This window comes from Cyanistes caeruleus, chromosome 21, assembly GCF_971803275.1.
Source record: "Cyanistes caeruleus chromosome 21, bCyaCae1.hap1.1, whole genome shotgun sequence".
NCBI lineage: Eukaryota > Metazoa > Chordata > Aves > Passeriformes > Paridae > Cyanistes > Cyanistes caeruleus.
The window spans coordinates 5,522,717-5,537,753 of NC_141721.1; the positions used below are offsets into that span (position 1 = coordinate 5,522,717).

General features: G+C 60.6%; 4 protein-coding genes and 2 non-coding genes across 15 annotated transcripts; 4 read left to right on the forward strand and 2 right to left on the reverse strand.

Moving 5' to 3' along the window:
• Positions 1-1,703: 1,703 nt before the first annotated feature.
• PROCA1 (protein interacting with cyclin A1) lies at positions 1,704-4,822 on the reverse strand. Its single transcript, XM_086859973.1, has 4 exons — positions 3,617-4,822; positions 2,550-2,682; positions 2,329-2,463; positions 1,704-2,251 (listed from the first exon to the last, which is right to left on the reverse strand). The coding sequence occupies exons 1-4, from the start codon at positions 3,795-3,797 to the stop codon at positions 1,768-1,770; spliced, it is 933 nt and encodes a 310-aa protein (XP_086716099.1). The 5' UTR covers positions 3,798-4,822; the 3' UTR covers positions 1,704-1,767.
• On the forward strand, positions 4,806-6,283 carry LOC111937763 (uncharacterized). Its single transcript, XM_023939237.2, has 6 exons — positions 4,806-4,936; positions 5,052-5,201; positions 5,336-5,429; positions 5,513-5,659; positions 5,741-5,836; positions 5,928-6,283. The coding sequence occupies exons 2-6, from the start codon at positions 5,079-5,081 to the stop codon at positions 6,053-6,055; spliced, it is 588 nt and encodes a 195-aa protein (XP_023795005.1). The 5' UTR covers positions 4,806-4,936; positions 5,052-5,078; the 3' UTR covers positions 6,056-6,283.
• On the reverse strand, positions 6,245-10,410 carry RAB34 (RAB34, member RAS oncogene family). Of its 10 annotated transcripts, none has more exons than XM_086859972.1 (11): positions 10,362-10,410; positions 9,306-9,410; positions 9,130-9,221; positions 8,724-8,789; positions 8,441-8,542; positions 8,284-8,348; positions 7,228-7,279; positions 7,003-7,084; positions 6,833-6,923; positions 6,642-6,748; positions 6,245-6,556 (listed from the first exon to the last, which is right to left on the reverse strand). In XM_086859972.1, the coding sequence occupies exons 1-11, from the start codon at positions 10,365-10,367 to the stop codon at positions 6,269-6,271; spliced, it is 1,056 nt and encodes a 351-aa protein (XP_086716098.1). In that variant the 5' UTR covers positions 10,368-10,410; the 3' UTR covers positions 6,245-6,268. The 10 variants fall into 10 exon arrangements, with proteins under 10 accessions (XP_086716098.1, XP_086716093.1, XP_086716095.1 ...); XM_086859967.1 differs by having other exon boundaries at positions 6,638-6,748; positions 10,362-10,378; XM_086859969.1 differs by lacking the exon at positions 10,362-10,410 and adding an exon at positions 10,037-10,309 and having other exon boundaries at positions 6,638-6,748.
• RPL23A (ribosomal protein L23a) lies at positions 10,221-12,492 on the forward strand. Its single transcript, XM_023939238.2, has 5 exons — positions 10,221-10,521; positions 10,961-11,141; positions 11,366-11,542; positions 11,934-12,003; positions 12,431-12,492. Exons 1-5 carry the CDS (start codon positions 10,377-10,379, stop codon positions 12,443-12,445), a joined length of 588 nt encoding a protein of 195 aa, XP_023795006.2. The 5' UTR covers positions 10,221-10,376; the 3' UTR covers positions 12,446-12,492.
• LOC111937995 (small nucleolar RNA Z17) lies at positions 11,225-11,295 on the forward strand. The gene has a single exon (XR_002868829.1). It is a non-coding gene; the product is annotated as a small nucleolar RNA Z17 (small nucleolar RNA).
• Positions 11,797-11,862, forward strand: LOC111937994 (small nucleolar RNA SNORD42). Its single transcript, XR_002868828.1, has one exon. It is a non-coding gene; the product is annotated as a small nucleolar RNA SNORD42 (small nucleolar RNA).
• Positions 12,493-15,037: the final 2,545 nt, after the last annotated feature.

Sequence of the window (15,037 nt, forward strand, 5' to 3'; positions counted from 1 at the left end):
CTGCCCTTCCCTTAGGATTTGCTCCGAGCAGAGTTGCATGGTGGAAGTCAGCGTTCCTGCCTTTGTTGCTTGGTGTTGCCCTCGGTGTGTCGGGACTTTCTCAGAGAAGCTGATTTCTGTTGTTAAAAAAATAGCGTTTTGTTACAGATGCTCCACATGGAGACATCACACCGACATCGGGGGCACCTGCCTGTGGCTGTTGGATAGGGAGGGGCACTGGGGAACTGGGAGGAGGCGAATAAAGTGGATAATTTGTGTCAGAAATAGCCCAGTGCAGTGTTTCTGAGGGATTGCCAGCGACTGGAGAGACATTTCTGAGAGGGAAAGTTCCTGCTGCACACACTCTCCCCTCTCCTGCTTTGTTAGTAGGGATTTTCTATGGAAGCAGAGTCTTTGTTCCTTCCCAGTGCTCCTGGTCAGCCTCCTTTGCTAGGAAATGAGCAGGAACAGCAGATTTTAGGAAACAAAGGTCGTCTTTGCATGTAAATGCTCCTGAAGAATGGCTGCCACCCAGGAGACAAAGCAAAGCTCTTTGCACAGAGAAATGCAGGTCCTGGCTTCAATGCCATCCCTTCTGCAGTGCTGACAGGCTGACAGGGTCCTGTTCCTCCCAAAGCCACCCAGGCCAGTGGGGAGAACCACGGGCTGGGGCCCACAGAGATTGCAGGTGGGTGAATTTTGTTATTTGATGAGACTGTACAATAGGAATTTGACTAGGAGCAGCTTCCAGGTTGGACCTGGAAGAGGGGGGCTAGTTGTGTGTTGTTGCCTCCTTTCTGGCTGTCTTTGTTTTCAGTCTTCCCTTGCTGTCAATAAAAGTTCTACTTTTGGGAAGCTGGTCCACATGCCCCACCTCCGTGCTTCCTGCCTGGATGCTGTGGCTGCCACAGGGGCTTTGCATCCAGAGAGGAAGCAATGCCTTCCTCCACCCTTGGTATTCCCCCCCAGACTCGTGTGACCCCTTTATTTCAGGGGTTTGGGATTGCACTGCACGCTCATCACTGTGGGGTTTGCTGTCTGCTTGGCTCCTGGCTCTCCGGCCTTTTCCAAGTCTGGAATTTGCTGCTGGCACAGGAAGATCTTTCCAGCACCTCACCAGGATCCTGGGCTGAGCCACGCTCCTCACTTGGGAGGGGTTGGTGGCAGTGCCCTGTTCCCTGCTCCTCGCTACAGGAGCCCAGGCAGGATCCCCACCCATCAGGAAGGGACACGGGCAGCACTCCCTGCTCCAGCTCTTCCCAGGCAGCATCTGCCTTTGTTCCAGGGCTGGAAAAACATCTATTGTCCCACTCTAAGGAGCTTTGCAGGCATTTGAGGAGCCTTCAGGGAAGGCTAAGACCCAAAGGAAGGGAGAAGGAGTTGATTGGGAGCATGGGAAAGGCAAGGGGTTAAGAGGATGAGAGAGCTTGGGTGGTGCAATCCAGAAAACTTCCAGAGAAAATTACATGCCTGGGGAGCTGGAATTTAACCCTCTAGCAGGGGAGATAAAGCTGGGGCTCAGCCCTGTTGGCAGCATGTGGCCAAGAGCTGCGTCCCCAGTGCCAGGACAATGACATGAACTGAGGGGAGCAGTGAGGGACAGCTCAAACCCCTGGGTACCAACCCAGCTCTAGGTGTTCCCCTCGCACGGGCTCAGCCCTGGCATTTCCCCTGGATGCTTCCCCTGGTGCCATCCTTTCCTCCAGAGACAAAGCTGAGGCTGCTTGAGCAGATATAAATTTATTTCACAGCCAGGACCCACGCAGGGCTCGGGGGGGCACTCGGAGCTCATGCTGGCTCAGCCTCAGTTTTACTTTTCAGCCTCTTCTTTCTGTTCCTCTCCTTCCTCCTCCTCTTCCCACTGGTGGCAGGGACTGGGGAGGGAGTGGCTGGCAGTGGCTCCCTGCCCAACCTCTCCCGTGCCAGGGTATCACTCAGGATGGTGTTGGATGCTTCCCCCAAGGACGGCAGCAGGGCCCAGGGATCAGCGGGGGCAGCAGCTGCAGGATGGCTCCATGCCCCCTTTTCAGAAGAGCCTTTCTTTTTCAGACCTTTCCCCTTATCTTTCTTTCTCTTCCTCTCTTTCTTGACTGCTTTGGGGGCTGTCCCAGTGTGCTGATCCACTGGGAGGGCTCCTCCCCCTGTGCTGCCCCAGGGGGGGCTCAGGGGGACTCCCCTGGGCCTGGCTGCCCGATCAATGAGCTCCCCCCCAAATTCATACAGCACCGGCTCTCGGGGCACCGCCACGGCCACCGTGTTGTACGTCTTGCACCTGCCAAATTTGAGGAGCACCACAGGGTGGGACAAGCCCGGGTAGGGGGATGGTCCCCAGGGCAGGGGGGCACTCACCAGACATAGAGATAGGGCTCCACACACTCCTCCCTGTAGGTGAACTCGAAGCACGGCACCTGGATGACGTTGAAGAAGGCCTGGCCCACCACCCGTGAAGCTGTGTCGTTCACCCGCCGCAGGCACTCCTTCAACCTGCCCCAGGGCAGAGCCGGGCTCAGGGGGCTGCCACGCCCTGGGGGGATGCCAGGGTGCCCTAGGGCAGCTTTGGGGAGGCTCACCTGTGGTCGCAGTCGCAGTGGCTGATGGTGTGCCAGCGCAGGTTGCGGTACCCGTAGCGGGAGGTGAAGGGGTGGATGACGTGCTGGCAGTGGTCGTGGTCCCGGCAGCACCGGTCCGTGTCCTGGTGCTCCCCTGCAGGGAAACGTGGTACCCCAGGGTACCACGCAGGGCTGGTGGACCCACATGCAGGAGCTAGGGTTGAGCTAGGCTGGGACTAGGATCAGGATTAGAGTGGGCTGACACATGCCTGGAGTCATACTGGGATAGGTAAGGATGGATGGGGAGGGGCTCAACTGGATCCGCACTTGGGTGGGAACAAGGCTGGCACTGGGATGGGGACTGGGCTGGACCACACTGGGGTGAGACCAGGCTGGGGTCCTGGAGCAGGACCACAAGAGGGTTTAGGCTGGGATCAGGATAGCAACAGGGAGTGGGCCAGTATTGGGCTGGGGACTGGAATGGCAGCAGGATGGACCACAGAGGAGGCTGGGGACAGAGGGTGGATCAAGAGTGGACCAGCACCAGAAAGGATTGTGACAGGGACTAGACAGAGATGAACTGGGACAGGACTGGTGCTTGGCTGGGGACTGAAGTAGGACAGACAGGGATTGAGCATGGAAACAGGGGCTGGACCAGACCAGACTGGACTGGATTAGGATTGGTGAGGGCTGACCCAGCACTGGACTGGGCTGGGATGGAGCAACACTGGGTTGGGGATGGGATGGGATGGGATGGGATGGGATGGGATGGGATGGGATGGGATGGGATGGGATGGGATGGGATGGGATGGGATGGGATGGTTTGGGATGGGATGGGATGGGATGGGATGGGATGGGATGGGATGGGATGGGATGGGATGGGATGGGATGGGATGGGATGGGATGGGATGGGGTGGGGTGGGATGGGGTGGGGTGGGATGGGGTGGGGTGGGGTGGGGTGGGGTGGGATGGGGACAAGGAATTTGAGGTACGGAATTGGAAGGGATGGGAGAGTAGGATGGGATGAGAAGGGGATGGGACGAGATGGGATGGGAAGATACATGTAGCAGCATCCCTGCCGCTCTTACCCAGCTGCTCGTAGCTGTCCGCGTTGCTGCCCGCACCACACCACAGCGTCCCGGGGTAGGTGAGCCCGCGGCGGGCGCGGGGCCGTCCCGGCGGGGCCGCTCCGGGAGCAGGTGGCAGCAGGAGCAGTAGCAAGAGGAGAAGGAGGAGGAGGAGGCGGCAGAGCAGCCCCGGGGCGCACATGGCACCGCTCCGCTCGCCGCCGTGGAGCCGCCTTATAGAGAGGCGCAGCCCGCCCACTCGGGGCGGCCCGGCACGGCTTGGCACGGCCCGGCACCGTGCGGAGGGTCCCGCAGAGCCGGGGTGGTGCTGCTGCCGCTGCCGCAGCCCGCGGGGAAGGGCTCACCCCTCCCGGTGGGACCGGCCCCGTTGCTGTGGCAGCCGGTGGGGTGATGTGCCGGGGCCGGTAACGAGCCGGCCACAAACCCCCGCCCCGTGACGCGCCGGGCCCCGCACAGCCCCCGGCCCCGAGCGGCCCCCGACGGGAGAACGATGCTCCCATCCCATGGATGCTCTGTGCAGCCCCGGATCCCAGCCCACAGATGCTTTCCTGCATCCCCGTGTCCTTTCCCGTGGATGCTCCCCACATCTGCACATCCCATCCCATGAATGCCTGCTCCATCCCCGTATCCCATCCCATGGACGTTCCCTGTGCCACTGCATCCCGTCCTGCAGAAGTGCCTTTTACAGGGCAGCCCAGAGCCCGGTGCCCAGCTGGGCTGGCAGCCCACAGCAGCATTCCCAGAGCGCTGCCAGGGCTGTCCCCCTGGCCAGCTCCTGTCCTTGGAGCCCATTGACAGTCAGGACACAGCCCTGGCTCACTGTGGGAGCCAGAGCTCAGCCGGGCAGGACAATGCCTGGGCACCCCAATGTGGATGTGCATGGACTCCAAAAACCCCTGCCCTGCCCAGGGCCACCCAAAGCTGCAGAACATCCCCCGAGCATCACCCTGTGAGCACCACCCTGTGAGCACCACCCTGTGAGCATCACCCTGTGAGCATCACCCTGGCTCACTGACCCTTGCACCACAGCGTGCCACCCCACTGTGCCACCCACGCCATGCCCTGGCACTGCTGGCACAGGCAGCTGGTGCTGGGGACACCCACGTGGGGTGCAAACACCACAGCACTGCCTGCCTGGGACAGCAGAGCTGGTGGGGGACATCACTGGCCCATGGGAAGGGTTCCTGCCTGGCACTGTCCCAGTGTCCAGCTGGCCGAGGGTGCTGGCCCAGTGCCACAGGGGCTGCCCCTGCCCAGCTGTCGCTGTCTGTGACGCTCTGTGACGGTCCTGCTCGGCTCAGCCCGGCCACCAGCACCCAGGTATGGAGCTGGAACGGGAACCCTGGGCCCTGGGGTGACACAGTGGGGGGCACCAGGCCATGGGGAGCCCAGTGGAGGCTGGAGGTGGGAAGTCTGACCCCCCCTTCATGCTCAGTGCTTGCAGCGCCTGCAGTCCCCACACATGGACCTGTGCCACGTCCCTGCCACCCGTGAGAAGGGCTGGTACCTGGCACTGATGGCCCCCAACGTCAAGGGTCCCAACTATGCCTGGCTGGACCCCTCCCGGCTCTACTGCCACCCGCAAGTACCCAGTGCCTGGGGGGCATGGCACCCACAGGGGTGCCAGGGTGGGCTACATCTCCACAGGGCTGCTGGGGCACCCAGCTGTGGGTGTCCATGGTGGGCTGCAGGCACCCAGCACCTCCACTCTTCCCCCAGGGCTTGCAGGACTGCGTGGCCGACCTGCTGCAGCCTTTCCAGGGAGATTCCATCGACATGGTGGCCGGCATCGACGCCATGGGCTTCATCCTGGGTGAGGGGACACGGGACACAGGTGAGTGTGGGGTCTCTGTCCCTTGGTCCTGGGGGTCCTGACAGTGCTGTCCCCACCTCCAGGCGCTGCAGCAGCTGCCACACTGCAGAAAGGCTTCCTGGCCATCCGCAAAGCCGGGCACCTCTGTGTGCAGACAGCGGCACAGCCCTACACCGACTACTCGGGCCGGGAGAAGGTGATGGAGGTCCGCACCGATGCCATCTTGCCGGGTGAGCCCACGGGGTGCTCCCCTTTTGGGAGGGCTGCCAGTGTGAGCACAGGGCACTCATCCACAGCCTCACCCCCTCCAGGTCTGCGCATCCTTCTCGTGGACCAGTGGGTTGAAACTGGGGGCACCATGAGAGCGGCCATCGAGCTGGTGGAGCGGCTGGGCGGGGTCGTGGCAGGTAGGAGAGGGCACCCCAGGGTGCACCCATGGGACCACCATTCCCATAGGCTGTGGTGGCCAGTGCTGAGCCCCACTGTGTGACCCCACAGGTGTCGCTGCCATCTGCATGGAGAACAGCGAGGGAGGGAAGTGGATCCAGGAGCGCTACAAGTGCTCCCACTGTGTCCCCCCCAGCCTGCAGCCACACTTTGACCAGCACAAGTTTGGCTGGGCCTGATGTGTGACTGGCACCTCGTGTGTCCCCTGCAGCTCCCTGAGGGACACAGGGCTGCTGGCTCTGCAGGATAGGGATGCTCCTTGGTGGAAGAAGGAACCCGTACTCAGTGGCAGCCATCCATCCTCCTGCTTGCCTATGAGCCTGGGGACTGCACCCAGGGACAGGGAAACCCACAAGCAGCCCCATGCCTTTCTTACAAAGCATAAAAAAGGTTTAATTAAGACAAAAGGGAGCCTGAGGGCATCTTCCCCCTGCAGCAGTACCTGGGTTTGCATAGCTACAGGAGCCACACACGTGCTCCTGCCTGCCCTGGACAGGGGTGCCCAGGCAGGCGAGGGGCCAGGGGAGGCTGGGGGAGGCAGGGACGTCTCCTCGGGGCCGGCCGGGGTCGCCCCTCTTTGGTGTGAGCATGGAGGGGACTGGGGCTGTCCCCTCACTGGCAGCACTTGGGTTTCTTGCGGGGCATTGACAGGTACAGGTCGCTCTCCTTGCTGCTGATCCCTGAGGGACAAAAGGAGAGGGTTGGTGGGTGGGTGTGGGGACAAGGGGGACACCCATGGAGGGCTGGCCAGGGCTACTCACGCACGGTGTCGCCGATCCTGCGGGTGTTGCTGCCGCGCTCCAGCTCGGCCACCACGCTGCTCTCAAAGGTCAGGGCTGCCACTCGGAAGAAGAAATCCCGCACGTTCTCCCCTGCCCCATGGGAAGAGACCCCCTGAGTGTCCCCTGACCTGGCTGACGCTGGGATCTGCATCCCCCCACCCAGCTGGGACTCACCAGTGAGTGAGGAGACAGCCCAGTACTCTGCCTGCATCTCCTGAGCCACCTTGAGAGCGTCCTTCTCCATCAGGCTGTACTGTGCTGGCGTCTGCCAACCGAGCCGGGCATGGGTGGGTGACAGGGACAGCCAGGGCACAGTTTGCCCACAGGGAGAGGGACACACTCACGCTCAGATCCTTCTTGGAGCCCACCAAGAAGAGGATCACGTTGGATGGGTCGTTCTCCTTCAGGGCATCAGCCAGCCACTGCCTGTGGGAGCCACTGTCACCAGCTGCTGGCCGAGCACTGCTCTTGTGTTCACACACCACAGCAGCCCCACAGCCCCTCTCTCTTCAGCCCTCAAGGCCCCCACGCTCATCCCTGGTCCCAGCCCTGGGCCATGTGTCACCTACCGTGTATGCTCCAGGGACCCCACATCATTGACATCGAAGACAATCACGATGGCTGGGGGAGGAAGGAGGGGTGAGATGGGAACAGGGACAGTGGGCAGTTGGGATGCAGTGGGGATGGGGACAGTGGGCAGTTGGGATGCAGTGGGGATGGGGACAGGGACAGTGGGCAGTTGGGAGGCAGTGGGGATGGGGACAGGGACAGTGGACAGCTGGGATGCAGTGGGGATGGGGACAGTGGGCAGCTGGGATGCAGTGGGGATGGGACAGGGACAGTGGACAGCTGGGATGCAGTGGGGATGGGGACAGGGACAGTGGGCAGTTGGGAGGCAGTGGGGATGGGGACAGGGACAGTGGACAGCTGGGATGCAGTGGGGATGGGGACAGTGGGCAGTTGGGATGCAGTGGGGATGGGGACAGGGACAGTGGGCAGCTGGGATGCAGTGGGGATGGGGACAGTGGGCAGTTGGGATGCAGTGGGGATGGGGACAGTGGGCAGTTGGGATGCAGTGGGGATGGGGACAGGGACAGTGGACAGCTGGGATGCAGTGGGGATGGGGACAGTGGGCAGCTGGGATGCAGTGGGGATGGGGACAGGGACAGTGGGTAGCTGGGATGCAGTGGGGATGGGGACAGTGGGCAGCTGGGATGCAGTGGGGATGGGGACAGGGACAGTGGGCAGCTGGGATGCAGTGGGGATGGGGACAGTGGGCAGTTGGGATGCAGTGGGGATGGGGACAGTGGGCAGTTGGGATGCAGTGGGGATGGGGACAGGGACAGTGGACAGCTGGGATGCAGTGGGGATGGGGACAGTGGGCAGCTGGGATGCAGTGGGGATGGGGACAGTGGGCAGTTGGGATGCAGTGGGGATGGGGACAGTGGGCAGTTGGGATGCAGTGGGGATGGGGACAGGGACAGTGGGCAGCTGGGATGCAGTGGGGATGGGGACAGGGACAGTGGGCAGTTGGGATGCAGTGGGGATGGGGACAGGGACAGTGGGCAGTTGGGATGCAGTGGGGATGGGGACAGTGGGCAGTTGGGATGCAGTGGGGAGCTCACCCTGTGCTCCCCGGTAGTAGGTGGAGGCGATGCACTTGAAACGCTCCTGGCCGGCCGTGTCCCACCTGGTGGGGGGGGTGGTGTGGGAGGTGAGGAGGGGTTGCAGGGGTGTGTGGGGTGTGTGGAGTGTGTGGGGAGGGGGCTGGCACCTACTCACAGCTGCAAGCTGAAGGGCACCCCCAGCACCTCAAACCGCTCCATCTCGAAATCCACCCCGATGGTCGCCTTGTAGTTCTTATCAAAAGTGTCCTTGCAAAACCTGTGGGGGGGGTGATGGGGGGTATCAACATCCCCTGAACACCCATCCCAACCCTGGGAGTGCCCAGCACCAGAGTCTGGCTGGAGCCAGGCTCAGCCCAAGGTGCTGCTTCCCTTTGCAGGAGAGGGGTCACTCCCCCCACTCGCCATCCCCCTCCAAGCCTCCCCGGGGGTCCCGTTACCGGTTGATCAGGCAGGTCTTCCCCACCGAGAGGTCACCCACCACGATGATCTTGGAGATCTTGAACCTGCAGCGAGGGGGACTCGCGGCTCAGCAGGGTGGGGGACACCCCCCGGCTGAGCCCGGGAGCGGAGGGGCTCGTGGGGTGGGCGGCATCACCCCACGGCCCCTGGTGTCCGCAGGGCTCCGCATCCCGGCGCTGCCGCATGCCATGCCGGTACCCCCGTGTCCGCCCCGCGCTCCCCCCGTGTCCCCCCCGCGCCGCATTCCAGGCCCGTGACGCAGGGCTCGGCATCGCGCAGCGCCCGCAGCCACGCGGCGCCCACGCTGCGGACCCCCACCCGCGCCTGGCGGGACCCTGGTCACCCCCCTCCCAACGTGGGGACCCCAAAGCACGCCGGACTGACCCCACAGTGCCCGTCCGCTGCTCCTGGCAGGCGCTGGCCACCGTGGGGTGGAAGGCGGGGCGGGTGTGCAGGGCGGCCTCCTTCCGAAAACACTGGGAGGGGGACAAAGAGGATCAAGCGGGGTGACCATGAGGCTCGGCGAGGTCACCCCCGCGCTGGTGTGGCCCCCTCCTCACCCGGGGCAGGTCGGCGATGACCCTGTCCCTGCGGACCGGAGCCAGCACGTTCATGGTCCGTGGGTGGCTGGGTGAGCAGGGATGGGATGAGGGTCCCCGCGAGGTCTGGGGACAGAGAGAGCGAGGAGTGGCGATGTCCCCACGTCACAGTTGTCCCCATGAGCAGCATTCTGGAACAGGGTTGTCCCCGCGTGCCCAGGTGGGGCTGTCCTCTTATCCCAACAATCTCCACTTTCCCAGGACATGGTTGTCTCTGTGTCCCGATTCCCCGCCTCACTAAGGATGGCTGCCACCTCGAGCCCCCTGGCTGTGGCTGTCCTCACACCCTGGGGCACAGCTGTCGCCGTGTCCCAGCCATCCCCACATTCCGGGAGTGCCACCCCAGTGTCTCCCTGCGCTCAGGTATGCCTGTCCCACAGCCCGGGACACAGCTGTCCCCGCGTCCCACCACCCCCACATTCCCACACAGCCGGGTACCACTGTCCCCATGTTCCATCCATTCCCGTGTCCCAGCTGTCCCCACGGCCATCCCGGGGTACCGCAATGTATCTGTCCCCAGCTCCCACCCATCCCCATCTCCGTGTGCCACCGCTCCCCCCGCGTCCCCCCCGGCCCGTGTCCGCCGTGCACAGACCCCGCTGCCCCCTCGCCTCAACCCACTCCCAGATCAAGCTCTCCCCGCGTCCTCCCTGTCCCCACGGTGAGGGGATGAAGTAGGGTGTCCCCGTTACCGCGAACCTCGCAGCGCCGGTAGCGGGGCTCGGTGCTTCACGCCCAGTCCCGGAGTAACCGGCGTCCTGGCCCCTCCCACGCTCTTCTTCGGGGGTGTGGGAGGGGCCAGGAGGCCTGTTACTCCGGGACTGGGCTATTGTGCTGCCACCACCTCGACGGGACCCCGGTAATCCCCCGCCACCCTGGGGCTCACCCCTGTCCCGGACCGCCACGACGGCGGGAAGGGACAGCAGAGTGCCAGACTACAACTCCCATGACGCTTTACGGCGCGCGGGACACCGTTGCGCGTGCGCAAACGAGTCCGATAATGAGTACTACCACTACCGGCATGCTTCGAAGATGTCTCGAGAGTTGAGGGGCCGGGCTAACGGGGATTCTGTTTTGCTCCCGCGAGATTTGGGGGTAATAAGCCCGTGCGCCGAGGCCTGGGAGACCCCTTTCGGCTTCTGCCTGGCCAAGATGGCGCCCAAGGCGAAGAAGGAGGGTGAGGGCTCGGGGTGCTGGGTCCGTACTGGGGGCGTGGGACGGCGTGTGGGACCCCGCGGGGTACTGGTGTATGTGGGGTGGGGGGCGGGCTGAGCGAAGCGGGGAGTTACGCAGGGTTCCAGCGCTTTGTTGGGCGCGGGCACGTGGAGGTGGCGGGACGGGCCGGCCGGGTTGTCTGAGGGGGGTGGGGGATGTTCCCATCTCGATGCTGGGAATCGTGCGTGGCGGGGGAATAAGTGCGTTTTCCCGCATGGAGGCGGGAGACTTTTACTTCGGTTGGGCGTTTTGGGGTTCCTCTTGGTTGGATGAAGGAGCGTGGGCCGCTGGGTGAGGTCCTGCTCATTGACCAGGGGAAGCCGTGCCCGGCTGGGGAGCACATCCTGACCTTCCAGATCCTTGTGGAGATCTTTGTAGTGCTGACTGAGCTCTCCTCACAGCTGTGCCTCCGAAGACAGAGGCAAAAGCAAAGGCGTTGAAGGCCAAGAAGGCCGTCCTGAAGGGGGTCCACAGCCACAAGAAGAAGAAGATCCGCACGTCGCCCACTTTTCGCAGGCCCAAGACGCTGCGGCTGCGGAGGCAGCCCAAATACCCCCGGAAGAGCGCCCCACGGAGAAACAAGTGCGTTTGTTTCCCCTGCTGGGGGGTTTGGGGGGTTGGGAGCAGCCTCGTGAATGGGCTGGTGTGGGGACTTGGTGGTTTGGGATGCAGGTGATGATTTTAAGCGACCAAAGCCTGAGAGTTTGTGATTGTAACCTTAGGTGACTGATGCACCCCAAAGAAAGCCCCTGAAGCTCAGGGGACCACCTGTCAGCCCTCTTTTAATCATAGGACCTCTCTTTCAGGCTGGACCATTATGCCATTATCAAGTTTCCTCTGACCACAGAATCGGCGATGAAGAAGATTGAGGATAACAACACTCTAGTGTTCATCGTGGATGTCAAGGCAAACAAGCACCAGATCAAACAGGCCGTCAAGAAGCTGTACGATATCGATGTGGCCAAGGTCAACACGTTGATTAGGTGAGAAGCGGAAGGAGAATAAGTTCCTGGTGGGTGTGAGGTGTTTCATTTTTAGCAGAAAGTGGGAATATGTGTGAGATTCAGCAGATGTGTGATAAAGCTCCATAGCTAAGTGCAGCTTTTGACTGAGCACATCTTGGTGGAAGTGGGAAATGTTGGCAGACCAGAAGCTTGGTTTCCTCAGGGTGCACTTGGCTTCATCAGGAGGCTCTTTGCCTCTTAGCAAGGAGCATTTTTGACACCCAGGGAGTCCTGTGCAAGTGATGTAAACTTAAAGTCCACTGAGTAATGTGATGCTACCAAAGGAACCACTGATGCACATGGGAGTTGCAGGGATGTGGAGCAGGGGGGAGGAGTTTCCTCTGTTCTGATGCCTCCTGCTCCTCTCTAGGCCTGATGGAGAGAAGAAGGCTTATGTACGACTGGCTCCAGATTATGATGCACTGGATGTGGCCAACAAGGTGAGATGGCTTTGAAACTTGGAAGCTTTTCTTGCAGCTTGTTTCGGGTCTCCTCCACTGATTGTTCTTCCTGAGTTTCCCAATGAGGTACTTGTGCTTCGAGTGTGGTGGCGCTTTCGTGGCCTTGTAGGCAGGCAGGATCTGAGTGTTGAGGAGCCACGTTCTCAGTCAGTTCAGTCCTCAAGGTGGTTGGGGTAGGCAGGAGGCAGAGGTGGTACAAAGTGGAGTAGGGGAATGTACAGCACAGGGATCACTGTGGAATAAATCTACAAAGTGGATGTGTAAAGCTCTTGGGCAGGTCTGGGAGGAAGAAGCCTTGGGGGACAGGAGTCCTGGGGAGATGCAGCCATGGCAGTGATGTCTGTGGTGGAGGCTCTGCCTTTCTGCCACCATAACATCTGTTTTAACATCCTTTGCTTCTTTCTAGATTGGAATCATCTAAACTGCATCTGCCGAGGACTGTACAGACTAATAAACATTGTGACACCACTGAGGGCTCTTGTGTTTTGTGACAGCACAGCCCATGTGAAAAAGAGCACCCAGCAAACTTCTGGGCCTTCATTTCATTAAAGGGGTTTCTCCTTTGCTTTCTGGCAGTGGGTGGGCAGGGCTCACTGCTCCATGAGAGGGTCATGCAGGAGCAGTGGTGCCCTACTCAGAGAGTGTCTGGAATCCTGTCATCATGAGGTGACACCTAATTCTCAAGTATCTCTACATTTACCCCCAGACCTCTCATGTCTTGCATTTTCTTGTATGGCATAATTAGGATGTGTTTGTGATCAGTGTTTTGGGTGTCCTGCGTTGCTTCCTTGTGGAGCAGACCACGGGTGGCCACAACAAAAATGTGTCAATGGCTCTGGTGTGACACAAGTGACCTGTCACACCATTTCCCAGTGGATCAGCTCTCTGCTTATGCTGCAGGTTGACTTGGAACCCTCCTGCTAATCCAGCAGCAGAGGCTTTGTGGGTTTTTCTGGCACAATCTCTGCTCCACATGCTTGCAGCGTGTGAGTTTCCCTATTGCTGTTCTTCACAGGGTTCACTGTCCTCAGGGCTGTTTCCAAATGCTGCTGTTGCTGCCTCTGCAATGTTTGGCTTTAAGTCTGTAGATGAAACCAGTTTTTAGAGTGTTTGGAGTCAGGAGAACATGGAGCACTGGGTGAGCTGAGAATGGGAGAATTATGGAAAAGTCTTCAGGGTACTTGAGCTTAAGTACATTACTTAGACTTGGTTGAGAAAGATGAGGAAAGCCATGACCAAATACTGATTGGGATAATTGAGCTCTTGAATGGTGGGACACCGAGTTCCTTCAGGCCTCTTGTGGAGAGTGGCAGATTCCTGGGACAGTGGTGGATGGGAAGCAGGAACTGCTCTCAGGTGGAGATTTGTGCTGGGTTGTGTGGCCCTGGCGTGACACCCCTCACTTGGGTTTGGGGGAGGTGGGCAGGAGGTGCTCCCTGCCTGCTGTAAAGGATGAAAAACTGCCTGGAGGGAGGAGTGCTGCTTCCCTGTGTGCTTCCCTGGCACCAACCCAGCCTCTTCCCTGTGGATCTATAGCAGCAGGGTCTCCTGACCCTCAGGCCACCTTTTTACATGTAGTCACCCCAAGAAAGATGTGGGAAAATGCCCCTCTTGTAGCAAAGCCGCTGTCACTGCTGGGCAAGGAGTTGGTCTGGAGAGCCAGCATGTGCTGCTGCCAGAGGCTGGGAGGGATTCCACATCAGCATGACTTGCAGTCAGCCCCAGCCTTACCTCAGCTCAGCCCAGTGGTGCTGCCCTGGCACTTCACTTGCCTCTTGATCCTGGCTGGCAGCCTGCCTGATCCACAGCTGCACTGCTGGGGGATGCTCCTGCTGGAAGCCAGGAGGGGAGCAGCAGGGAGCTGTGCTCCCTCCTTTGGGAAGCTTTGTCAAGTCTGGCTTTCCCCCCTGGTTTAAGGACAGGGGATGTATGGGCTGGTCTGAGGCTGTGACTTGCTGGGACAGAGATGTGTCTGCTTCATGTGGAGAGACAAGGGGAAATGTGTGCAGCAATAGGGGCAAGGGGAAAATTAACATTTGGACTCAGTTGTGTGGGCTGACTGCAAATGCAGTCATCTAAACTGCAAAAAGGGCATGAGGCTTAAGCTGCAGCTGGAAGACACACACAGCTGTTGGGATGTGCTGCTGAGAGCACAGCTGTCCCCTGCCAGGGCTGCTGAGCTCTGCTTTGAGCAAGGAGAGACAAGGTTTGGAACTGGCAGCAATCCCTGCCCACAGTGTCCCAGCTATCACATCTCTATTCCAGCTGCCATGCCATTTCCTGGGACTAGTGTCAATACACACCAGGAGTCCCAGCAGGATTCAGATCCTACGGGGTGCACCCAGTGCACTGGTGGAAAGGTGATCCTCACTGCCTCCCCTTAATCACCAGCTTATTTCAGCTGCCTGTCTCTGCCTGAGCTGGGCAGGTGCTGGGGTGGGTGGGAGGGAGAGGAGAGATCCTGCCCGGAGCAGGGGCTGGCCAGGAGTTCCTTGAAGCTCTGCTGCTAATGCCAATCCGGTGTGATCCCAGAGCTCTCACATCAGCAGGATTTGCCTTTCCGGTGCTACACAGGACCGGCTTGGCCAGTTCTGGCCCCACTCTCCCCAGGAGTTGAATCCCCCTTTTCCTCCCACTGCTCTGGGAGAGCTGCTGGAACCATCCTGGTCCTGTGGAGAGGGCCCAGCATGCTCACAGGGCTGCAGCTGCACTGTGCCAGTGAAGATCACTCTAGGGGGATGCAAGCATGCAGCAATGTTCCAGGAAGAGCCCTTGGCCTCACATGGCTTCTCCACGCCAGCTTGCTCCACTTCACGTGGCTGCTGGGTGAGTCACACAGCCCAGCCAGGCTCCTCACCGCCAGGCTGGTGCCACAAGGCTCAGTACCTCTCCTGGATCCCTTCAACTTCCCTGCACAGCCCTGGGTCTCTGGAAGAGCAGAGGAATGAGGGAGAGGAACCCACCCATGCGAGGGATAGAGTTGTGCTGCTCAAGGCTCAACTGGGTTAGCAGG